A 23,491-nucleotide genomic window follows, 5' to 3' on the forward strand; every position below is an offset into this window, starting at 1 on the left:
CTGGGACTATATGAAAGACAATCAGCACAAAAGCGGAAATTTTTGAGTCAGTGCCTCCCGAGCTTTCCCAGTGTCCTTCCAAGTTTCAAGCGAGCTTTCACCCCACGCAAAGCGGAGAACCGGGGATACCCCGAGTCAGTGTCAAGCCCTGGACCCGGGGAAATGGAGCGTCGGGGTTAGAACGACACCCCACGGGCGAGAGAGCAAACCTTGCTGTTTTCTGAGTATAGATAGAATCATTTTTATACTCCGCAAACCCCCATCTTCATCCGGGGTTGGCTCAGAGTCCATCTCGCATACAGCCCCAGCCACAATGGCTACCACCGGCAAGCCCGACACATTGCACCTGGAAGAGGACACGCTCAAACCCACCGACGTGAATCTCATCAACGTCGTGCGCGTCCCTCTAACAGAAGAAGACAACAAGCGAATCCGCCGCAAAACAGACAAGCGCATTCTCGCCATCCTGGTCTGGGTTTACTTCCTCCAAATCCTCGACAAGACGGTCCTCGGCTACGGGGCGACATTCGGTCTACAAGACGACTGCAACTTAACAGGCAGCCAGTACTCACTCGTTGGATCCATTGCACCTATCGCACAGCTGGCATGGCAGCCATTCTCGTCGTTCCTGATCGTCAAGGTCCCGCATCGGATCCTCATGCCTGTGCTCGTGTTTGGGCTGGGGCGTTGCGCAGACGTGCATGGCTGCTTGTAATAGTTTCAGTGGGTTGATGGCCACCCGCTTCCTGCTGGGCTTGTTTGAGGCCGGTTGCTTGCCACTGTTTAGTATCATTACTTCTCAGTGGTATCGCCGTGCTGAGCAGCCGGTTAGAGTTGCGGCATGGTATGGGACGAATGGGATTGCAACGACGGTTGCTGCTGCGTTGTCGTATGGGTTGGGGCATATCAAGTCGGGTGTGCTTGCTGAGTGGCAGATGTACGGCTTACACCATTCTCCTCCAAACTGTTAGGTACTCCAAGGTACGGGATCGAAAGCTGACACAACTGCAGCATCTTCCTCTTCGTCGGCCTAATCACCGTCCTCTCCGCCCCAGTTACCTACCTCGTGCTAGACAACGACATTCCCTCCGCGCGCTTCCTGGATGAGACCGAGAAGCTGCAAGCCATGGAGCGCCTCCGCGCAAACCAAACAGGCACTGGCTCGCGCGAGTTCAAATTCAGTCACGTCCTCGAGGCAGCCCTCGATATGAAGACGTACCTCTTTATCGGCATGACCATCCTCCTAAACACAGGCGCCGGAGTCACAAACGTCTTTGGCCCTCTCATTCTCTCGGGTCTCGGCTTTGACGAGTACAAGACTACCCTGCTTAATATGCCGTTTGGTGCTATCCAGTGGATATTCATCATGCTGGCTAGTTACCTGACGCATCACGTTCGCGCGAAAAGCATCATTCTCATTTTCTTTATGCTTCCTGTCGTCGCCGGGCTTGGAATCCTGCACGCTGTTCCACGCACCGACGACGCCCAGGGCGCCCTGATGGCAGGGTACTACCTGCTTGCATTCCTCTTCGGTGGAATCCCGCTCATCATCTCTTGGATTGTCGGTAACACTGCCGGTATGACAAAGCAGAGTGTCCTTACCAGTCTATACCAGGCTGCTTCGGCAGGTGGGAACATCATCGGCCCGCTGCTGTTCAATGAGGTGGATGCGCCGAGTTACATCCCCGGACTGCGTGCCTGTCTAGGGATATTCGCGGCTCTTGTTGCTGTTGTGTTGTTGCAAGTAGTTGTTCTATTCTTCCTGAACAAATCGCAAGGGCGTCGCCGCGTTGCGAACGGCAAGCCGAGGAAGGTGGTTGATCTCTCGATGCAGAATCACTTCCACCAGGAGGAAGATGCCGAGCCAGAGCACGGCGCGGACAGCGAGCAAACCGGTAATCACGCCTTCATGGACTTGACGGATCGGGAGAACGATGAGTTTGTGTATATTTACTGAGCGCGCAGCTTTTTTCGTACGGCTGAGATGCTTATTACGTTTATCATGTCCTTATGACTAGTTTGTGGTTGAGTATATAGTGGCAAATTACCTCAAAATGGAATCTTGCGTAGAAGCTGGCTTCCATTGCCCGATCAAGGTTGTTGCATTTGGTTCTGTTTATCAGGGCTTCTGGTCCCGAGCTTCGTCTTCGGTACCATCGTCTCGCCGCTCCCTTCTGCAAGCCTGCAAAGATCGAGTTGTCGGAGGGAGACCCAACATACAAGCTCTTTAGTGTTCAATGCGTCTCGTACGGAGGGAATGAGCGTGGGGTCCGGGGGCAAGCAAGGTTCGTGCTCTAACCTGTCTAATTTGGTCCGAGGTATGAGCATGTAGGGCTAGCCTCGTCTCTTCTTCAAACTACCGATAAGAACGGAAGAATTCATTGCCATTTTATGCACACCAGGATCCGATAATCAACCCGAATGGGATGACGATCGAGAATGTGTCGTTTAATATTGATGATATGGCGCTACATGAGCTCTATCTCTGGCCGTTCCAGCAGGCTGTTCAGGCTGGTGTTGCTAGTGTTAGTTTTCAGCAATCCTGTCCCGCTAAGCTGGATTAACGGTAGTTCGATAGGTGATATCTACTCAGGGAAGCAGGAGGTCGCGGCTGCGCTTGATACAATAATTATGTGCGTACCACTCTCCGATATTTGTATCCTGCTATCCAATGTGGTCAATAGCCTTTGATTCTTTGATGTTGAGACAACTGAAAGGATCATGACAACGGATTTTTCACTCACACAAGGTCAGAGTGAAGCGAATTCCAACGTTCCGCCAGATGTGAAAGGGGCCCAAGCCCAAACTATATGGCGAGGAGTCCTTCTCATGCCTGGGCGGGCCACCAGCATTGTCAGAACAATCAACAACTTATCCACAGAGATGAAGTAATCCGCGTCTGCGCTTCAATTTCCTCCGTCGGGTCATGACCAAATGTTGAATAAAGACAACATTCGCCTCGAAGCGATGGACCCGATTTCCATCGTTAGTGTTCACGGCTACTGCTATATTCTGTAGGTATCATCCTCCGACGTCGCTTCTCTACGCTGCCAAGCTAAAGATACATCCCAAGTTCTGGTTCCTTGACGCACAATGCACTCAACAAAGAACATGAGTCTTTGTTGACTCGCAGCACGCCACGAGGGTCAATGAGACTGAGAACAAAGCCTGGTCCCAGATCCCTACATGCATCATGGCACGCTGTGTAGACAGTGCATGGACAATATTAGCCTCAGTCTCACTAGCGTCCATATTGTTGTCGTTGAGTATAGATATAGATCTGGGATATGATCTGTGTTTGCTAGTCAAACACCATTTCAAACGAACAAATACAACCCATCCAAGACTCGATTACTCTTCACAAACGGATACCCTGACTGGCTACCTACCTACTGCCTATTATACTGTGCCCTACGAAGATAGCGGAACGATCCGCCCGCCCCCCTTATCTCCGATGCGCTGCCCTACGCCCAGCTTAGAGTACGACGATATCACACGCGCTATTGAATTTCGCCAATGATAACTCGACTCGGCTCTTCAATGCAGAGCTTTCCCGACCGCCAAATCGAGTGAAGGTCGCAGCTTCTCGATGCACTGGGATGGCCCCGCAACGATGCTCCACCACGAACGTATCATCCGCAGCAAATTTTGTCAGATGCGAGACTATGTCCGACTTTGCTTACATTCGATGGGACATTCATCTCGTTATCTGCGATGCCGGGGACGGAAGATCGAGGTCGTTGGAGAATGGAGTCAGGGCTGTTTCTGTCGGAATGGACTCCGAGGGTGTCGGGCATGGTTCGATGAATAACAATTCTACAACGCGGGGGCCACCGGGCGCTTTGGCCAAATAAATAACCAATAGGATCTAATGCGTTGGTGCTTATGATGTACTTTGTATTACATTGTATCTCTCTCCCGCGTTTGTCCACAGTCGACAGCCGTGGGAGGTGTATCTAGCACTCCGTTTGACGAGGTAGCACGGGGCTGGGACTCGCTACTTGGATTTTCGTTTAATCTTTTATATATTCAGAGCCATCGCCCGATTGTAACTCGTTCTCGTCAATTAATTGATTCCTTGTCCTGGTATGGCAACCGCACCAACGGTGATTGCGCAATTATAATATTTTGTTGCACTCGGGAGGGCGAGGCGCGGCTGGTAAGCGGTAGTCTGCCGCCGCCACGGCCAGGTCTCGAGCGAAGCAACTGGGATCCGAAATGCGACAGCACTGGCTGTCGAATTGCTGGAGGAAGTGGATGTTCTTGATGATTGCAATAATGTTTCACCCACCTGTTTCTTGCACAGAGACATGCGCGAGTCTGCATCAACCCCATCACCACCCTCAAAACCAGGAATTACACAAGAATCACAGCGTTTGCAATTCACAGCATCAAGATTCAAGATTACGCAGCGCAGCGACCCCGGTCGCCGAGAGAACTGTCCGAGCTGTGACCTATTCAAGTAAAGGCTGCGTAATATGATGCAGCCAAGACCTTATCTCCCATCTGACTGGCACCTGCCACGGACTCCTGCATGTCTGAGCTTGCGAGGCCCGAGAGTAGGGACCGAGAGTGAGAGAGACCCGACTGAGATCTGGCTGACACGGGCACGAGCAGGCTGTCATAATCAGAACTTAAAGGCGCGACATGCCAGCTGAATCAGGGGGTGAAGTTAAAGATGAGGATGCGTCCCTGAAGAATATCACGAGGCTGAGGATGAGGGAACAACACGCCATACCGCTAAACCAAACCCTTCGTCCAGGCTCGCCTCCAACACCCAAAGGGCCAAATCCTCTGCAATTTCCACCGTTCAGCCCTCCCACGCTAAAATCCCTAGACCGCACCTAAAAACACTAAGAGACCCATCGCTCTGCTCAGCCGCAACCCCAAGACGCTTGGCATAAGAAAGCTGTCAGCACACTAGCCTGTCTAGCCCCCAAACCAGCGCCTAGTTTCATTCTTGGACGCGACACGCCCAATCACACTGCGACAGTGAATATCACTGCCCAGTCAGCCTTAACTTGTTGGGTCTGGCGTGCGTTTTCCTGGCTTGTCGCGGGCTGGCCTGGTCTGTTGGCAGGTTTTTCCTCCAACTCCAGGCAAATTCACGCTCACAGCCTTGTCTTTGCCTCTTGAGTGTGAATTCGTTGCTTCTGGGTGGATTTTGTTCTGGGGCGGGCCATCTCCCTGAGGTTTTTAGTATTTATGTCAGCCAACAGTCAACGCTCGACCCAACGAGGCTGAGCTGCGTTTGACTCTGCAGCTGTTTTGACTGATTCTCTTTTGAAACGCCCTTCCCCAGGTTTCGTTTGCACGTCAAACTCTTCCCTTACACACATACCCCCCCCCCTTCCTTACTTGCTACTTCACTTCTATACATACTTTATACTGTAATACACCTGCTATACCTACCTCCGTACTAATCACCACAACAACCATGTCTTCAGACGACACAGACTGCACCTCCGCCTCAACAAACTGCCACTTCACCTGTCCCTCCGGCGGAACCTGGTATGTCTGCCCCAACGAGCCGTACTTCGTCGGCTGCTGCTCGTCCGACCCCTGCTCCAATTCAAACACCACCCATCCGTGTCCCGACGTCTACGCAGCCTCCTACGACGCAACCGCCTTCTCCGGGAAAATCTTCGATCGCATCCGCCCCAACTCCTGCATCGGCGAGAGCAACGACAACTGGTTCACGTGTAACTTCTCCCAACCGACCTTCCTGGGTTGCTGCGCGAGTAACCCCTGTGAGAATGATGGGTGTCCGAAGAATGATGTCCTCGCTGCGAGTTGGAGCGCGAGCCGGAACGATCAGTTTGAGTTGTTTCAGGATTTGGAGGCCGATGATACCGATGACGGGGAGGGCGGGTTGAGCGGGGGTGCGATTGCGGGGATTGTGGTTGGTGCTGTTGCCGCACTGGTTATTGCTTTGGCTGGGTGGTGGTTTTGGAGGAGGAAGAGGCGCGGCGCGACTGGGGGGAAGATTGGGTTTACGCCTGAAGGTGGACATGGACCGGGGCATGGGCGGAGTGTCTCCGAGGCCGAGGGCGAGGTGCAGAGGATGTATACGGGGGAATATGGGTATCAGAATCCGAGTAGTCCGTACCAGGGTATGTCCCCTTTCACCACAATCTATTCCTACATCGACGGCGCTAACATATTTCCCATCCGCTCAGACTCCCACTTCTCCAGCCCCGCCGCAACGGTAACCGGTACACCAAACCCCAACAGCAAATACTCCTCCGGATTCAGCGCGCCGAGCCTCTCCCCGCCTCTACCGTCCGAGGGCGGGCGTCCCATCTCCGAAATCAGCGGGAGCGACGAGTATCACCCGCATGGGCACCAGCGGAGTGGGAGTGGCGGACAACATGGGCTGGGTGTGATTGGGGCGCAGAAACCGCCAACGATTCAGGAGTTGGATGATACGGCGCGGCCGGTGGAGGTTCATGAGTTGGATAATACGAGTCGGAAGTGACGGTCTCCAGGTTCATGGGGATAATAATGTTTATGGGGGTGCGATGAGGATGCTGGGTATCGTTCCGGATTGGATGTATTTTATTAGAGATATCAGCGTTTAATTCTGTGGCAAAAAGTTTCACCTGTTTCAACAGTCCGTCTATATGCGTAAGGATTGTCTATATGCAAGTCAAGCAATTACATCCCCCGGTTAAACTCCACCTTCCCGTCCTTCCCACCGCGGTTCCAGAATTCCTCCTCAAGCGACGAGGCACTAATAGCCTGTCGTTGCGGGAACGCACCAAGCGCCAACGGAAGCGCAAAGAGCGAGGTCGCGAGAACCAGACCCAGATTAGCCGGGAGGACCATCCGCGGACTCAGCAACTTCCTCTTCTCCAGCTGCACCAGGATCAATGGCGGAACAACCATAATCGGCGTTGCATTGAGCACCCGGCTAATCGCTGTCTCGCCGACAGCGATCTTCGCAGCCGTCTTGCTCCTCCCGAGACTCTGCACCTGCTCGCCCTCTTTCTCGGGAACGGGGTATACGTCGATACCCTGGCGGATCTCCTCACTGCGCATGAGGAAGACGTTCAGAGCGCTGGCGCTGGATACGGCAGCGAAGGGGACGAGTCGGCCGAGGATGAGCTTCGTGTTGGGGGAGACGTTCTTGAGGCGGGGAACAAGGGCGTTGAGACCGAGCGCGACGGAGCAGGATGCGGAGACGGCCATGAGGTAGGACTTGGCCATTTGGGAGACGGAGAGCGGGGTGGATTTGTTCGAGTTGGCGTTGTTGATTGCCACGTTGAGAGATTGGTTGGCGATCTGCCAGAGGAGGGTTCCGGTTGTTTGGAGGCCCGGGGTGAGCATGCCCGCCGTGACGACCAGGTTGGAGAGGACGTAGCAGGACATGCGGAAGGGGAGGAAGACGGGCTCGCCAGTGTCTGTTATTCAATCATGTTAGCACATGGCAGGCAGCGAATTGAGAGGAAGTAAAGCCCACCAGGATGCAGTGTCGAGTCCACCACCTTCTTTGCCCGCCATAACTCCGCATTCATCGTCGGAATCTCATTCTGCTTGTATGAGGAGATGAGGCGCTTTGCATTCTCCAGACCAGCTGAAGAGACGAGGAGCATCCTGCATTCGTTAGCACGGCTCCGTCGTAGTTGCCGAGTGAACCCACCTTGGATCAGAAATGTCAGCCGCATGACGGACACGGCCCCAGTACGTGCTCAAATCATATTGAGAGGAGGGAAGATCCCTGTCACCGGGAAGCGAGGCCGACATTGCACCGCAAGAAATGAAGGACGAGCGCAAAGAAGGGAGCGCGAAGAAGTGAGCGACGAAAATTACGGAAAGAAGGAAAGTTGCCCACGGCAAGGTGAGCGGGAGAAAATGATTCACCGATAGTCGGAGGCGGTGAGGACCAATAAGCGGGGTTGGCCAATGGGAGGGCGCCAATTGCAATGGTTCAGGACAGGGGCTGAGGGGTGGCGGAGACCGAGTCTACCCGAGCCGAGCCAAGCTATTCTGGTCATTCTACGCCCACGCTCCCACCAGACTCATGCAGAAGGCGCCGAGAAAGACCAGCAAGCACGCAAACACCCTGCTGCGGCCGCGCAACACTCGCCAGCTTTCGTCGCTGAGGAAGTCCTCCGACAGCAGTTCGATCAGCGATGCAAAAATCAGCAGACCTGCCGAGATGGCGTTCATCGTGCCGACCAGAAGGAGGCCGACTTCCGAGTCGGGACTATAGAGGGAATGCGTTGCAATGCCTATTGCTTGTCCAATCGGTGTACTAGACGGGGTTAATCAATGAATAAGTGCGGAATTGGGTGACGTACGTGCAACCGTAAGCCAGCGACATGAGCCACGGCTGGGCAGCTTTGGAAGGCCATTCCAAGCAAGCGATCCGAGAGCCCAGCGCTAGTCCTTCAAACGTCTCTATAGAGAAAGTAAGTATATTGTAAAGGAAAGAATTGGGCAGACTCACGGTGAAAGACAATGGCAATCAAGAGGACCACAAACTCATTTCCCACCGACACACTAAGCGACATCCCGATGAACACACTGTGGAACAGAATTCCAACTTCCAGCATAAACACTTGCATGACGTCCTTATCCCATTTCTGTTTCTCAGACACGAGCATGTCTTCCTGGACGCCGTTCTGGTGGTCGCTGAAACGCTTGACTTCGTTGACCTGCGGGAGAGAACTGGCTTCTGGAGCAGAAGAGATGCGATAGATTCGGTCAGACTCTTCCCCTATGCGATGGATAGACCGGCTGAAACTGGAAGCTCTGCCGACTAAAGGCCCTTTTGGTCGTATTTGCAGACAGCGGCCGCAGTCACAGGTCGCTTCATTCGGGGTCGCGCCGCCAGAGACATATCCGAGCGGAGGTTGATCCGGGACAGAGGCGGGCGCCGCCTCTCGATCATTCTGCTTTGAGATTTTGCGCGTAGCCTGCCGGACAGGACTAAAGGCCATCTCGATTAGAGTAACCAAAAATATCCCACCCAGGGAGATGGCGCCCGGCATCGCTGGGTAGTCCGTAGTCCAAAAGTCAGACAGACATGGATCGCCGAGCAGAGAAAACGCAGTCGGAAGAAGGTGCACAAATGCCGTGGCAATGAGAACCCCAGTACCAAAGTGGCGCACAAAAAAGAGAAACGCAGGCGGAATGCGTAACTGAGCGAAGCGAATGACTAGAATTGGCAGAGCACAGGCGAGCGTTGAGACGCCGAGGATGATGAACAGCGCTCCCACGTGTAGAGAGGTATTGTACTCGCTGCTGTCGACACCGCCCGAAGCGCAGGTTTCTCGCTTGGGGTATCGGCGAAGGGAAGAATGGCTCTCACTTTCCGGGAAAAGAGCTGAAGCCATGTTCGGATGCTGAAAATGAGGAGTTACCAGTGTCCTGGTGAAGCGGTCAACGAGACCACTAGCAGAGATGAGAAGAGCTGTGGCAAAAACGGAAAACAGCCATAAAAGCCAGCTCTTCATCTTTTGAAAAGAAGATGAAGATTCAAGTTCGTTGTTCGGGCGTCCTGTTGGGTGTTAATGCATTGCTCGTCACTTCTCGCCCACAGGGTTCTTGCTTGGAAATCTTGATTCAACTTACCTGACTGGGTCAGGAACGCCCTCGGTCGCATTTGCCGGTATTCATCGGATTCTGATTTGGACGACATGGGCAAATGTGCGTCGTGCATGCAGTGCGGCAACAAGCCCACGCCCATGACGCCGGCATGCTTGAACTGGCGAGCATTGGAGATGCCGTTGAGATCCTGACAGGTTGTCAGATCAGGCGCCAGAAACGGGGGGTTCTGGTTCCAGTCGCAGTGAGGGAGGGTGTCATCGGTGCGGGACGGGCAGTTCATGGTGGTTGGTGTGTTGCAGGTTGTAGGATGCTGCCAATATTATGCGCACATGACGTTCCTGGGGGCCTACCAAAACCCGTTCCGCCCGCAGTCCGGCGCGCCAAGACCCACGAGCTTCCTTCGGGCCGGCCGTGCCCGACTCCGCTAGAGACTTTACACAACTGTACATGAGGTATCTCCATGACAATCCAAGAGTTGGGGTATGACCGGAGTATGACCCCGCAGACGGGCGGAAGCCGGTTAATCTACAAATGCTACTTGCTGCCATTGGCCGAATGCTATGCAATTGCGGGTATAATCCGTCTGTTATAGACATCACATAAAGTCGTCAAGGAAATCCGGATCCCGGTCCTGGTTATTGCTGGCCTCCATGTTCTCCTCCGTGAACAAGTCGTCATACGCATGATCCTTCTGCCACTTCAATTGCTCCCTCTCCCTCTTCTCCTGCTTCTCCCGGTTCTTCTTCTCCTCACGCACCTTCCTCTCCTCTCTCCGCTGTACCTTCTCGTGCTCCTCCTTCTCCGCCCGGAGGTCGGGGAACTTCTCGACCCGCGTCTTGTTCAGCCGGTTAACGATGGCGTTTTCCCGCTGCGCGACAAACACCTTCTTGACGAGCTTGTGGTTGTGGAACGAGACTTGGCCTGCCGCCATGGATCCATCCTTCATCAGATTCGACCAGGGTGTGTAGATGACCGTGATATTATCCTTCTTATTTCCTGCTCCCGATTAGACCTCCATCCCGAAGTGTATGCGTATCGGTGTCGGAACGACTGACCCTCGATCGAGTTTGCTTTGGTAAGTTGCGCGCAATCTACCAGGAGCTGTTCGGGGATTTGGTCCCATGATTCGCCATCGCGGAGCCGGACGTATACGTGTGCGCTGGACAGATTATCGACGTGAAACTGCGAGGCGGCGTTAGATCAGGCTCGGGGGAGTTTTGACGGAGAAGCAGCAACGAACCCTGGGTGTTCAGCTCTTTAATTAGCGTCAGCTCGGGAATAGAAACAGGCAAGATAAGCCAGATAGAGCAACGCACCAGACGTCTTTCTCCAACCCGTATTTAATCAGATCCTCGTCTGTTTCGTCGATCAGCACGGTCGCAGTGTCCAAAGTGATGGCGGCTCGTACTCTCAAACTTGTCCTTCCCAACATAGATGAATGCGGACGGGGACACCACATTTGATGTGAAATAGTAGACCATGATGCGTATTGCTACCCGCTTGTTGTCATCGAGGGTGGAAATGTAAATTGTTGTCAATGTCGACTGTGGATCAAAGATGTGGTAGCCTCGGAGCGGAGAAACATTGGGTGCTGTCACCGGTCGGGGTCCTTCCCCACTGGGCCTGTTCACTGTAGTTCACACCTTCATATCTTCATTCCTTGACTTCACATTACACTCACATTTTTACACAGTCCGCACGCTGTTCCCACCATTCAGGCTTGTAGTCATGCTTTCCTGTACTATTAGATGTGCCTCTTCGTGAACTCTGATAAAAGGCATGCAAGGTTCGCACTTTTCAACATGCCATTCGCACCAGTTGCTCACCATTAACTGTGCAATGGCTATTGCAACCAACATGAGATCAAAATTCAATGCCTGCTGTCGCCAGATTGCCTCACTGTTCGCCAAATCACTTGCAAGCTCCTCCGATCAAATCAACCCTGCCCTAGGGACTCGCTCTTGGTACTCCCGTTTGATGTCCTGGTGCTGATATTCCCGTTGCTACCTTCCCTGTCACAGGCCTCTCTAGCCCTCAGCTGCAAGACCTTACACGGTTTCTTTGGCGATGTCCTCAAAGATGAAAGGTTTGCCTGGCCCCGGCCGCGTAGGACATTCGAAATGCCGCTCAATTAGCCTCATCTCCCTCGAAATCAACTTCTACTTATGCTCGAGGATCGGAATTGTTTGTATTGCTCTAGCTGTCTCAACATTACATCCGGCTCCCGGTTTTGGCCGCCCGAGATTTCCGGACATCCTTTGACTCGAGTATGCAAGTCGCCTGGCGGTATTGTGAATTTATGTTCTTGCCTAGCGTTGACGTTCAATGACCTAGTTCACTTGCAAGATTTTCTACGTACAGGAAAGCTCGATAGATTTCTCCCAAACACTGTCTGTGAGGTATCCCGATCATTCAGCAAAGATGGACAACAATTTCTTGAACACCAGTGTGCAACAACCGATCATGATGATGCATTTATCATGACAAAAATTTCCCTCTTTCTTGGTGAATCGGGCGATCTGCTATTGCGCAGAAAATGGGATCTTTACTTGAAGGAACGTCTGCCTTCCCAGGCAGTGTGTGAGGCAGCAATGGATACATATTCTCGCTCTTCAGCTTACGAGAAAGAGCAATTGCTCATCTGTCCGCACTTTGACCTGTTTCGGGATCTCTACAATCCTTAGTATCTGAAGCAACCGACATCTCGGAGGTGAAGCCCTGCGATAATAGCACCTGTGGTCTACATTGTGCCTCTCTCCGTAGCATTGAAGGCACAGGTGATGGATTGTATGTTGCCGTCCAGTGGTTGCAAACAATGACGGCAAACGATCAAACTGGATTCGTGAAATTTTGCTGCCGCTCTGAAGATAATATATACATGCGGAGATGGTACCTCCGTCACCCCGGCAGCTGTGATTGAGAGAGAGAAAGGTAATCCACTATTGCAAGATGTCCAAGCCAAGGCCCAATTCCTCTTGGCTACCAAAGCTTAGGTTAGTCAGAAACAGAATAGTAAGGATTGCGCTTGCTTGACACATTATGTGATGTTCTTCCTTCTTCAGTAATGGGATCTCGGCGCAGTTGGTGTTGTAGCCACGGGATGGTCAAATCATGTCACTTAGAAATTTCATAATCAAAGTGTTGGACTTGATACCTTTATTTTATCTCTAACTCGATGAGTTTTACCATGACGCTTACCGAAAGTAACTACTCAAGAATTCCCCCTGGTCAAGTTTAGTGATGCGTGTCAGAGGCGCAACTGCGGCTCGTCCGTTTGTCTCGGCCATCGAGGAGAAGCCAGCCTCTCTTCGTAGGACAGCAATATGCAGAGTCCCAGGGTCTGTTTGTCTCGAGACATTCAAATACCACCTTGAGGACGGCGCAGCTTTTAATTCTCTAAATATACAATTCCCTCCTTCATTGTGCTTTTGACCGAAAATACGACAACTCCACCGACGTACCTTTCCCATCATGACTCTGTCCGATCGCGCCGCTCAATCTTCGACAACCGCAGGAGCCTTTGCAATCTTTGGCCAGTTATTCGATTGAGCTGTTCACGCCTTTTATTGGTGGCGACCGGCCACCATCCCCCAGGTTATCGTGAATCGTGAGACCACCGTTTACAATAGAGAGCAAGCTCTTCGACAACGCCTAGCCTTGCTTCAGCAGCGCGAAGATGACTTTGCGGAATACCAGGCAGGATTCATCAACGACCAATGGCATTTTGCCGCGAGCTTCAAGCCGAGACTGGGCGCATCAGAGAGGACCGAGACAATCTCGAAACGGAACGACGTAGATATGATCAACAGCACCGCGTCACGGCAGGGTTGAGGACCAGCAGTCCTTCCCGATGATTGCTAGGCGAGAGTTAGGGATCCCGATGACGCTGTTCAGCTGAGGGACACCAGCGCCGAACACGCACTTCTACGCAGTGCTGGTGACTGTTAGCCCTTTGCCACGGTGAAGCCAGGACGAGTTCAATGTGAGGTTTGTATCTTTCCCTGTCGCTCCGCCCTGACTTGGGCGCAACCCGTGGTAGTGGACGAATTGATCTGGCCGGGGTCGGAGTTGTGTATCTAGATACCTGATCCAATAACGATTCTCATGTACAGTACCGGTCGCCGCGGTGCAGCTATAGATCTCGAAGAGCTTCGTAGGGCTTCGAGTCATCGCAGCAAGTACCCTGTAGTCGAAACTTCCTACTCTTCGAAACCTTCTCCTTCAAGACATCGAGGGATTCCCGACGCCGATTGCCCCAGATTATCCAGTGTTCATGTCCATGTCCGTATCGGAGTCCGGGGCGGGTTGGGTCGAAAATATATATTTTTGAGAAAACGTAATCGTCCGTAAGAAGCTCAATCGTTCTTCCCTCAAATTTGCCCCCAAGAACCACATACTCTGGTCGATCAGAGAAACAGAGTTCCTGCTATTCAACGAGATGAGTCCGTCATAGTTCAGCCTTTCTGTACAACCTTATGGCGAGTCGGTATGCCTCTACCTACATTCAAAAGGGTAGTAGCATGACGAGCCACAAAGAAGCCACATAAAGCCCGACCTGTACGAGCCTCTTATCTTCCAAGCTCTAATATAGGAGTTCAGTAACGAACACAAAGCTACAGATGTGATCCAAAGGTTCTGGTTCCCTCAGGCAACCATCTACATCTTTCACAGAACGGTTCCAACGCGGCACAATGTGCCATATTCGGAGCCCTGGCTGTTGGTAGGCGAAAATTAGAGCAGACACTCGCTTCGTCGTTGCCTCCTTTGCAAGACCAGAAGATAATCTAGTATTGGGCACGAAAGACCCAAGCCAGCTACATTCGACCGACAGCATTATTTGTTCGTACGACCCTTGTGCTCCTAACACCGGGCGGGTTGACGTTCAGCCATTAAAGCGACACGTTATCATCTTTATGTCATACCCTTCATTTCTACACGCCCCGAATGAAAAGGTCAGGCGTGTAGGCCATTGCCTTGACGAAGCCAGGGCTTGCTACTGATCTTTTCCAGTCTAGCAATCTCCTGTATCAATGGAAGCATGTACATGAGCCAAGCTTATCTAGAGACAGCTGGATGTGGATCATAGGCTAGATTGGTACTACGTACATTTAAATAGGCATAGTCCCAGTACCAACGCTCTTCTTTCGGATGTCGGTAATTACTTCGAGGCCGCAGAACCTGCTGGCCTCCAGCATCAATCAGTAACCTCTGGGTCGCGTAGGTTTTGTTCGCAACAGCGTATGACAAGGGTGTCCGCGTGTTCCGCGAAGCCTGGTTAACGTCTGCTCTTCTCCTCATCAGCAAGCGCAGCACAGTGTTATTATTCAGGCCCGCGGCGAGTGATAGGGCGCTTGTCCAGTACGGGTTTTTCTGTCAATATTGACTCCTTGTTGTAGAAGTAGATCCAAGGCTTCAGGGTGGTTATCCATGGCTGCCAGATGAAGAGCACTATAGCCCGCTTTGTTAACAAGATCTGGCTGTGCGCCCAGGCCTAGGAGCTGCTTGGTCACTGCCGCGTGGCCGTTCGCCGCAGCCCAGAAGAGGGGCGTTCGTTTGAGGTTGTCGACTTTTATGGATATCTGCATTGTGAGCAAGAAGGAGAGTCACCATGTCAACGTAGCCCTGTCCTGCAGCCCGCGATAACGGAGTCGCTCCGATATCGTCCAGTTGGTCCACGTCGAATCCCCCGTTGGGCATAAGTTTGACCAGATCCACGTACTCCCCCAACACCGCATAGTGAAGGAGAGTCCCTTGTGCGACCTAGTAGCCCTCGTATCCCCGATAGGATTTATCCGTTAAGGATTGGCTGAAATCAGATTTGGCGTCTATAAAAATATGTACCAACTCAGGGTGGACACAGATATTGTCCACGGCGTAGCTCAGCGGTATTGGCTCGTCCAGCGGCCTTTTTGGCCGATGCAGCAAGGGGGTGTCCGATGGCATACCGTCGTCAAGCAACAAACAAACTGCTTCAAGCCAGATACCGTAGCAGGCGTAGAATAGGGCTGCGTAGCCTACGTAATGATCTTTCCTCGCTGCAATCCTGATCTTTTACAAAAAAATATAGCATGGCTGCGTGATTTTGTTCTGACTGGCTTCACGAAAGAGTCGTAAATCAGTGCACTTAGGTAGTGTATCTTCGAGCAGGACATCAAAACTGGAGCATTTTTGGCAATTCCCATGAACATAGCCAAATCGGCAATAGAGAGGCGGTCGAAAATCACCAGAATCAGCTCCATAAGAAGCTTGATCATTCTGAATTTCGTCATGGTGGCAGTCCCTTATCAAACAATCAGAGTCGGTTGACAGGTAGACGGGTGGCTGTTGGGTCCAGGTTGTTCAGGGGCAGTTATTCTCATATATGCTTTATTCCCAAAGAACAAAGGCAGACCCGCGTTGAAAGATTTAACTAGGTGACGTTGTTCATCATTGACCAAGCCAGTTCGTTGCCCGTAGAATTCGTCGCTGGCGAAGAGCAATCAAAGGATGGCGCCCTCAGGCCGAGACACACAGATGCCTGTGAAGGAAGATTACAAGAATATTGGTGAAAGAGACTTGGAGACGGGGCCTGGGACTCGTGTGGATGCTGTCCACGTTGCGTGGACGTAACTAACCCCCCCAGCCCTGGAGCGGATGGGCTCTTTCCTCGGTGCAGTGGTTGAACAGGGATGACTTCCCGACCCATTATCTGACGACATGAAACATATTCTACACTACTATCAATTCTCCCCCAATTTCACCGACGACTAACTCTGTGTCTCAGCATATAACATACTGCGATGCCTTCTTGAAGAGGACGGAGGAAGACTGTTCTAGGCTACATTAGTCAGTCCATAACTCACCTAGATACATTCTACTTATACTAGTAGCAGGACATCGGTCACTATTGTGAAGCCCGACCTGCTCTGAGCATATCCAATCTCATAGTACGGCGTTTCCAAACAGTCTCCATGCGCCATCACAGGCGGTGGCTAATACCCTTATACAACCAGTCCCTCCAACCCTGGTCACCCAAGATCGACCGAACCCTAGCCTCAAGCCACTCCGTATTCCCCCAGAATCCCCAAGACGCCTGGAATCTACACCAATCCACCAGTGCCGTCTCCCAGTGGCGCTGGAATTCCTCCCACTCGTACGAATGCGAGCTGCCGTGTCCTCGATCTTGAAGAAGTCGTGCCCGATACAGTTCAAGCAGTTTCCTCTCGCCGTCGCGCATCGTCAATTCCTCCGGGACGTACCCATCATCCCCGTCTCCATCGTCAAGAAGCATACCCAGTGGAACCGAGCACGTGAATAGCTTTGCGAGATCGCAGACACCCAGACCAAGTCCGACATATTGGAAATCGAAGAACGCAACTTTGACTTCATCGCCGTCGTTAGTCGTGAAGAGGTTCTCGGACTTGACGTCCCCGTGGATATATGATTCCATTGGCCTTCCGCAGGGAGTCAGGAATAGCGCGGCCATTTCGGCGATGGATAGAGAAGTTCCTTTTACTGGTGTGCAGAGGGCTTCGGACCATTCTGAGTCGTCGTCTTCGACTAGAGATGCGTACTCCTTCCGTCGGGTCGCGAGGTACGTGTACCCCCCGTTCAGCCAGAGGCCGTTTCTCTCGGTATGTTTGCTTGCGCTCTCTGTTCTCCGTCTGGACTCTTCAAGGGGTGGCAGGATATACCCGTCTAGAGCCTCGCTTGTCTTTCTCTCCGTCTCAGAGAGGAGACCCCAAGAACGGCTATGAAACCCAGCAAGCCAGTGCAGCGCCCCATGTACCTGCGTACGATTCAACGCGCTCCTTTTCCCCCCAGCAACCGGATACGCGGGACGCAAATCAGCCATAATTGTAGCCATCAAGCCACCAAGTTCCTCCACGCCTTCCTTCCCTTGCATACCACGCGTCGAATCAAGACACTTCGCAACGGCGACATCGTCGCCAAGACGCGGGACAATACCGCTGTAGAAGTACTGCTCGACTTCATAACTAAACATCTTGCGCAGATGGCCTTCGTCCTCGCTGCCATTAGTTGAACTTGAACCCGAAGCCGGCGAGGAAATGAGCTTCAAGATTAGCGGGTATATAGACCCCGCGTCATCAGTCCCCAGCACCGGTTTCACCCCGCAAAGCTTCTTGATATTTATTGCAGCTTCTTTGCTTCTTGCGCGTGCGGTAATAGCGCATATTTGGCCGTACCCGGCCCATAATTTCTGGAGGGTCGTACAGGAGACGAGGTCGAGCGCGTGCCATGAGAGCATGATGCTCGCGACGCGCTCGGGTGAGGGTGTCATTGTGAGTAGAGTTTCGGTGCCAGGCACGTTCAGTAGATCGGATATTTGTTCGGAGTAATAGAACTGGGGGATCTCCGCTGCCTGGATCACGATGAAATGTAAAGAAGAAGTTGTAAAGGTGGATCCACCCCGCGACAATCCTGCGGCGCTGGTAGCCGATATCACGTGAATCCGACAAGTAGGGCTATTCTAGTGAGCGAGTAGCAGAAAGGGCCCCCGGCAGCAAGACGAAGGGATAACCTGCTCTATCATATCATAGGCGTAGCCTCCCGCTTTTGATGCTCCTGAGTGAGTAAAGCAAAAGTGGCGGTTGAAAGGCGTATTCCCATACTACTAGATGTAGCTGTGAGATTACGGGAGTGTCGAAATCGTATATGTGCTTTGCGTCACGGTGAAATGCCTACTTCTATAATGGACAGTTTAGACAGCAGTACGTCCGCATTTAGAGCTAAGACAACTGTCTCATAATCCAATTCTCCGGGCCACATTCAATGGGCTTGGGTCAAGCTTCCTAGCCCAGATCCATACCATCAAAGGTTTAATCATCGTCCAAATCCTCAGCCAACAAATCCTCCATAATCAACAAGTTCGGATTAGATACACCGCATGCAGCACCATTTCGTGTAATCTCGCCGTGGGGTGATTATCTAAGGTATTGAAAATATAGTCGAGCAGAATTTGACTGAAGTGCGCTGAAATTGTGTGGCATGTAGAATAGAGCAGAAATGCGGGATCGATTCGATCACAGCTTCTTCCCATCGGCTGGCTGACTGTCGATTGAACAGCCGGTGAGACCGCCTAGCTGAGGCTTATGTAGAAACGCCTGCTGGCTACAACAGCTGCAAATCCGGGTTAGATCATATACATCGGCGGTCCGGATAGTACATAAACGCGGCAACTTGGTCAATCAAAGTTCGCGCATCATAGCGGGAACCACGGAGCACTAGCACCAGATCTCTTATACATAACTGAAGCATGTATCATATGCTCACTGTACTTGGTCCTGACGATTATCTAAGATCCCTCTCCCAGCTCCGAGCACTGACTTCTACTTAATACTTGAACATCTTGATCTTAACTAGACTAGCCCTTCATCGCCCGCTGTGCTTGGCCCCTCAACCACGACATGAACCCCATGATGGGATTTAATTCTGGAGCTCGACCAGACGCACCGGCCCTTCTCAAAAATACACGTGCGGTTGCCTGCTCCGTCAAAGCAAGGAGCTGCATATCACTCATTGCGCTGGCGCTGGCGCTTGAGCCCTGGAGCAGGTTGCAGAATATGGTTATGGCTGCTGACATGGGATAGAAAAGAATGTTCCTGTGGACTGTTAGAGCAGATAAAGACAAAGCAGGGGAGAATGCTATTCAAACGCACCAGAAGCTCACAGAATTTACGTGAAGCTCGGAGTCCAGAAGAAAAAGGAGCAATGAGCGACTGGCTTCAACTGAGAGAGCGAGGCTTGATTGAAGCCCGTCCGAAATCGACACTGATTTCAGTGATTTCAGTGGAGGGGAAATTGAGCTCAATGCATTACACCGAATGGTGGCGAGGTGGACTAAGTTGACGCAGCAATAGTAGCTCATGTGATTAATGATGAGGTAGGTGTTTCTAGGTTTATCCTGCTTCGGCGAAAAGCAAAGCTGCGGTCGCAGGTGTGCGGGTAGGGAGGTCCGCCAGGCCTCGAGTTCTTGATCCAGTTTGCGAATTGAGTGAATGAGTTCTGCGTCGGTCTTGCGGAGGCCGTGGTGAGAATAGAGAGCTGTATAGCTTTGCGATTTGATAATGCTCAGGCGCAGGTTGATGGGGAAGAGGAGGCCGCGGATCTCGGTGCCTGCTTGAGTAGAGTAATCCATCCAAATGTGGAAATTCTAAGTTATAAATAAAGACTAACTACTCGAGAAGCAGCTGACAAGCGGCTAGTAACTAGTTAGTAATTAATTAGTATTGGTTTTGACGTAAATCTGCCTAAGTAATCCTGCGACTAGTGGCATAAGAATCGAGAAAACCAATAAATACTAGCTAAGTACTTGTTAAGTAGTTTAGATATAGCTAATAAGTATTCAGGTAGCTACTTCATGCTTTATTACTACTATATTTATCCTCAGGCTAATAAGCAGGTGTCTTGTTATACTACTTAGAATATAAGTCTCTATAGTTAAATAGTATAAACTAGTTATATATATTTATATCTTTATAACAAGTATTCCTGTCTTTATATAACAGGCAAGGGACTTTATATCCAAGTCTCTAGACCTCCCTGCGTATATTCGTGATATATATCTAAGTAGTTAGCTAGCGCTTGCTAACTACTTAAAATTACTTATAGATCTATTGCTCTTCCTAGGGAGATAAGGCAAGTCTATATCTAGTAAAGTAGATTCTATTAATATATATGAGCGTCAGCCTAGGTGTAAATTACTCGACATCAACCACTAATCATATAAAAGAATGAAGGTCTGATTTCTCAGTCTAGCTGCAAACGGTGGTTTAAATACACAGATAATAATCAGCAATCTAGCCGGAAACAGCAACTAGAAGAGATATAACTTTTGAACGGTGGCAATAGCAGAAAATTTCTGCATAAACCTCGGTGATCGGAGGTCGTCAATCCGATATCCTAAATAGGCAGGTCGTACGGTCGACAATATACTACTAGTTAAAGTAGTTAGCTTAATACCCTGAAATAATCCCTTATACCATGCTAAGTAATTAGCAAGTAGTTACAAGCTAGCTAGAAAATACTTACCTAGTGCTTTATTAACTTCTTTCTAGGCTACATGCCTACCCTTGTTCTCTTTCTTTAGCTTAACACCCTCGTGAAGTTTAATATGCAAATAGAGGTTGTTTATTACTGTATATTTATACTAAGTAGTTGGTAACTAGTTAGTAAACCCTTATAACTAATTTATAAATATATTTACTATATTATTGGAACAGTCAGGCACCCAGCAGAATCTTTTACTATAAAAAATTATTATATATTTGTCTTTGTCCTAAGAAATTGCCAAGCGGTTAGTAACCAGTTTCAAGGAATAATAGTAAAAGAATAATAAAAATAAAGTAAGGTAATACAAGGACTGACCAGATTATAAGGGGGCAGCTTGAGGAGATCTTTTGCTATATTATACTTGTACTAGCTATATAACTTCTAAACTTAGAAATTAGCATTGATATTGCTTTTAATCGCTTATTTAGTGATTAATAAGTGATAAACTCACGTTTTTGTTAAGGGAAGCCATGGGTGGGTGGCTATTGTAGTAGTAAGTAGTTAAAAGAGGTAGGGTGACTCGAAAGATTAAGTAGACCGGTAAGTGGTGAAGAGCCCATCATGTGACGGTCAGTCTACTTAGTCAGCGCCTTTCGGGGCGCGCGACGCTAAAAACGAGTCTACCCGACCTGCGACCTGCTGGTGGGGAATGTAGCAGTGGAAACCAGGCTATAGATTTGGTTCCGTGATGTAAGGAGGCAAAAGTGCACTCGGCTTTGAGATCTGTAGTTCTGAATGACCCTAGACAGGTCATTTAAAATGCCGCCTCACGTTCACGTCTTGCCAGACTACGACGGCGATTTTCCTCTGTCTTCACATGTACTGTGCCGCTAATCAGTACAGCAGCAGCATGGCACCCCTCAAACCCTTCCTGACTGGCGTCGTCGGCGCAGCAATCTCGTTGCAGTTGCTGATCCTCGCAAACATGAGCTATCTATACGGCACTGCGTACCACAACTCCATGCGCTACAGCACGATGAAAGTTCTATACGTCGACTATGACGAGGGAGCCATTGGCCAGTCCGTCACAATAGCCTACAACCAAATGAAAGGCCCTGGGTTGCCTACGCTCCTTCAACGTTCTCCCGCCGAATACCCAACTGAGCAGGAGGTCCAAGAAGATGTCTGCAAAGGGGAATACTGGGGCGCCATTTATTCCAGCCCAAATGCATCCTCACGATTAAGCGCCGCGCTATCCTCGTCAGAAAACGCCCAAGCTTACGACAACTCCCAGGCGCTGCGCTACGTTTGGAGCAGCGCCAGGTATCCATCCACTGCGGAGGTTGTCTACTCAAAGCTAGTCCAGTTTACCCAAGGCGCAGCCAGTGTATACAAGCAGACAACCGCCGCTGAAGCCCTAACCACAGCCAACATTTCCGACCCCAATATCGCGCGAACAATACTAGACCCAGTCTCAGCCTCTTCGATAGACCTCCACCCCATGCCCCAGGGCCAGCGGTTCTACTACAACACGGTCTCCATGGTCATGCCAATCATCATCCAATTCTTCTTCATCATGGCCACCAACGGCATCTCCGCCGCGACAAACATCCTCAGCACCCTCTCCCCAAGAACAAACACCGCCCTTCGATTCGCCATCTCCATAAGCTACACCTTTATCGCATCCCTAGTCATGGCCGGCTACATCTGGGCCTTCCGCGAAAACTGGACCGTCTCTTCCGGCCAATTCGCTCTATCCTGGATGGCAATCTGGCTCGCAATGCACGTTCACAACCTCCTCATCGACTTCGCTACAGCTATCGTCCCCATGCAGTTCATGCCCTTCATCATCTTGACCTGGGCCATTGTTAATGTCTCTTCTACCATTGCGCCCTTTGACCTCTCGCCTGGGTTCTATCGCGTGGGGTATGCCCTGCCTGCGCACCCGCTCTATGAGATCCTCCTGCAGATTTGGACGCACGGGTGTTACCCGCATTTGGACAAGGCACTGTCTGTTCTCTGGTGCGAGTGGGTTGTTGCATTATGCTTATTCGTGTATGGCATGTCACGGCGGACACAGTCTTCTCTGAGGACACTTTTCACGCAGGGACGACCAGGTACAGGCACGAGCGCAAGCGCCAGCTTAGCTCCAAGCAAAGTATAGCTGGACTGGAATGGGAGCCTTGTATGGCCATCTTATTCCTTTCTGTTCAGTTTCTTCTTACCTATTCTTCTTCTTCTTTTTTCTCCCCCGCCCCCCCTCTCCTTCTTATTCCTCTTCTACCCCACATTCTACATGTCAGAATACAGTGCACTCCCTGGAAAGTCAGACCCAAAGCCAAAGCCAATTCCCGGCACTGACACTGGCATCTCTTGCACCTCTACTCAGCCACCTGCAGCATACCTTCTTTTGTTTTGTTTTTTTCTTCTCTCCTGATCTATAGACGGAATAGATAGAATATTTCATAGAGCCCATATAGACAGAGCATGGACATTGGTTCCAATTCACAATCAGTTAAGACTTCAATAAGCAAACCTTTTCCATATTGCCATAGTTGCCCGAAGAGACGGGGCATTACCTTCTATTGCCACGGCGGGGATGGACGGGGGGGGTTGGGAATTCTAGAAAATGTATGCAGGGCACTGAATGCTTGGAAAGTGGGTTCATAGCCGCCTTGGGCTATAGTAAATGATATTGTACACTCAGTCATGAACTCACTTGCTGTAAGTAGCTCATTTATTCAGCCCAGCGCAACCTCGGCAGCAGCAGAGGGAGAAACATCCAGCCCTTCCATTGCAACAAGGAGCTTCCCCAATGCCCTTCCCCTCCCCAAACTCAACCGGCACATGATAAACCACGTAGTCCGCCTTCATAGCGCCCGTGTCAACATCCGTCCACAATCCCCCTTGACCTCCAATCTGCCCTAATATCACTTTCACCTTA

At 50.9% G+C, this 23,491-nt stretch overlaps 9 protein-coding genes across 9 annotated transcripts; 4 read left to right on the forward strand and 5 right to left on the reverse strand.

Moving 5' to 3' along the window:
• Positions 1 to 313: 313 nt before the first annotated feature.
• Positions 314 to 1,957, forward strand: BDV17DRAFT_284903 (putative MFS transporter; the record flags this gene model as incomplete). Its single annotated transcript, XM_073760614.1, has 3 exons — positions 314 to 672; positions 719 to 937; positions 1,012 to 1,957. The coding sequence occupies 3 exons, from the start codon at positions 314 to 316 to the stop codon at positions 1,955 to 1,957; spliced, it is 1,524 nt and encodes a 507-aa protein (XP_073611012.1).
• A 3,480-nt stretch (positions 1,958 to 5,437) lies between these two features.
• Positions 5,438 to 6,478, forward strand: BDV17DRAFT_284904 (uncharacterized protein; the record flags this gene model as incomplete). Its single annotated transcript, XM_073760615.1, has 2 exons — positions 5,438 to 6,113; positions 6,180 to 6,478. 2 exons carry the CDS (start codon positions 5,438 to 5,440, stop codon positions 6,476 to 6,478), a joined length of 975 nt encoding a protein of 324 aa, XP_073611013.1.
• An 89-nt stretch (positions 6,479 to 6,567) lies between these two features.
• Positions 6,568 to 7,872, reverse strand: BDV17DRAFT_221795 (sideroflexin family transporter). Its single transcript, XM_073755619.1, has 3 exons — positions 7,643 to 7,872; positions 7,463 to 7,596; positions 6,568 to 7,403 (listed from the first exon to the last, which is right to left on the reverse strand). Exons 1-3 carry the CDS (start codon positions 7,744 to 7,746, stop codon positions 6,658 to 6,660), a joined length of 984 nt encoding a protein of 327 aa, XP_073611014.1. The 5' UTR covers positions 7,747 to 7,872; the 3' UTR covers positions 6,568 to 6,657.
• On the reverse strand, positions 7,873 to 10,036 carry zrfD (putative plasma membrane zinc ion transporter). The gene is made up of 4 exons (XM_073755618.1): positions 9,580 to 10,036; positions 8,453 to 9,505; positions 8,304 to 8,403; positions 7,873 to 8,257 (listed from the first exon to the last, which is right to left on the reverse strand). The coding sequence occupies exons 1-4, from the start codon at positions 9,833 to 9,835 to the stop codon at positions 7,999 to 8,001; spliced, it is 1,668 nt and encodes a 555-aa protein (XP_073611015.1). The 5' UTR covers positions 9,836 to 10,036; the 3' UTR covers positions 7,873 to 7,998.
• Positions 10,037 to 10,150: 114 nt separating this feature from the next.
• On the reverse strand, positions 10,151 to 11,036 carry BDV17DRAFT_284907 (putative DUF814 domain protein; the record flags this gene model as incomplete). The annotated part of the gene is made up of 4 exons (XM_073760616.1): positions 10,151 to 10,551; positions 10,611 to 10,737; positions 10,868 to 10,911; positions 10,964 to 11,036. The coding sequence occupies 4 exons, from the start codon at positions 11,034 to 11,036 to the stop codon at positions 10,151 to 10,153; spliced, it is 645 nt and encodes a 214-aa protein (XP_073611016.1).
• Positions 11,037 to 11,167: 131 nt separating this feature from the next.
• On the forward strand, positions 11,168 to 12,630 carry BDV17DRAFT_275398 (uncharacterized protein). Its single transcript, XM_073759203.1, has one exon. It carries the CDS (start codon positions 11,721 to 11,723, stop codon positions 12,237 to 12,239), a length of 519 nt encoding a protein of 172 aa, XP_073611017.1. The 5' UTR covers positions 11,168 to 11,720; the 3' UTR covers positions 12,240 to 12,630.
• A 3,612-nt stretch (positions 12,631 to 16,242) lies between these two features.
• On the reverse strand, positions 16,243 to 17,913 carry BDV17DRAFT_275399 (uncharacterized protein). The gene has a single exon (XM_073759204.1). It carries the CDS (start codon positions 17,834 to 17,836, stop codon positions 16,514 to 16,516), a length of 1,323 nt encoding a protein of 440 aa, XP_073611018.1. The 5' UTR covers positions 17,837 to 17,913; the 3' UTR covers positions 16,243 to 16,513.
• An 851-nt stretch (positions 17,914 to 18,764) lies between these two features.
• BDV17DRAFT_275400 (uncharacterized protein) lies at positions 18,765 to 19,654 on the reverse strand. The gene is made up of 2 exons (XM_073759205.1): positions 19,215 to 19,654; positions 18,765 to 19,157 (listed from the first exon to the last, which is right to left on the reverse strand). Exons 1-2 carry the CDS (start codon positions 19,421 to 19,423, stop codon positions 18,920 to 18,922), a joined length of 447 nt encoding a protein of 148 aa, XP_073611019.1. The 5' UTR covers positions 19,424 to 19,654; the 3' UTR covers positions 18,765 to 18,919.
• Positions 19,655 to 21,283: 1,629 nt separating this feature from the next.
• BDV17DRAFT_275401 (SNG1 family protein) lies at positions 21,284 to 23,056 on the forward strand. Its single transcript, XM_073759206.1, has one exon. The coding sequence runs from the start codon at positions 21,425 to 21,427 to the stop codon at positions 22,709 to 22,711; it is 1,287 nt and encodes a 428-aa protein (XP_073611020.1). The 5' UTR covers positions 21,284 to 21,424; the 3' UTR covers positions 22,712 to 23,056.
• Positions 23,057 to 23,491: the final 435 nt, after the last annotated feature.

This window comes from Aspergillus undulatus (genome assembly GCF_047715775.1).
Source record: "Aspergillus undulatus strain CBS 261.88 unplaced genomic scaffold BDV17scaffold_73, whole genome shotgun sequence".
Classification (NCBI taxonomy): Eukaryota; Fungi; Ascomycota; class Eurotiomycetes; order Eurotiales; family Aspergillaceae; genus Aspergillus; species Aspergillus undulatus.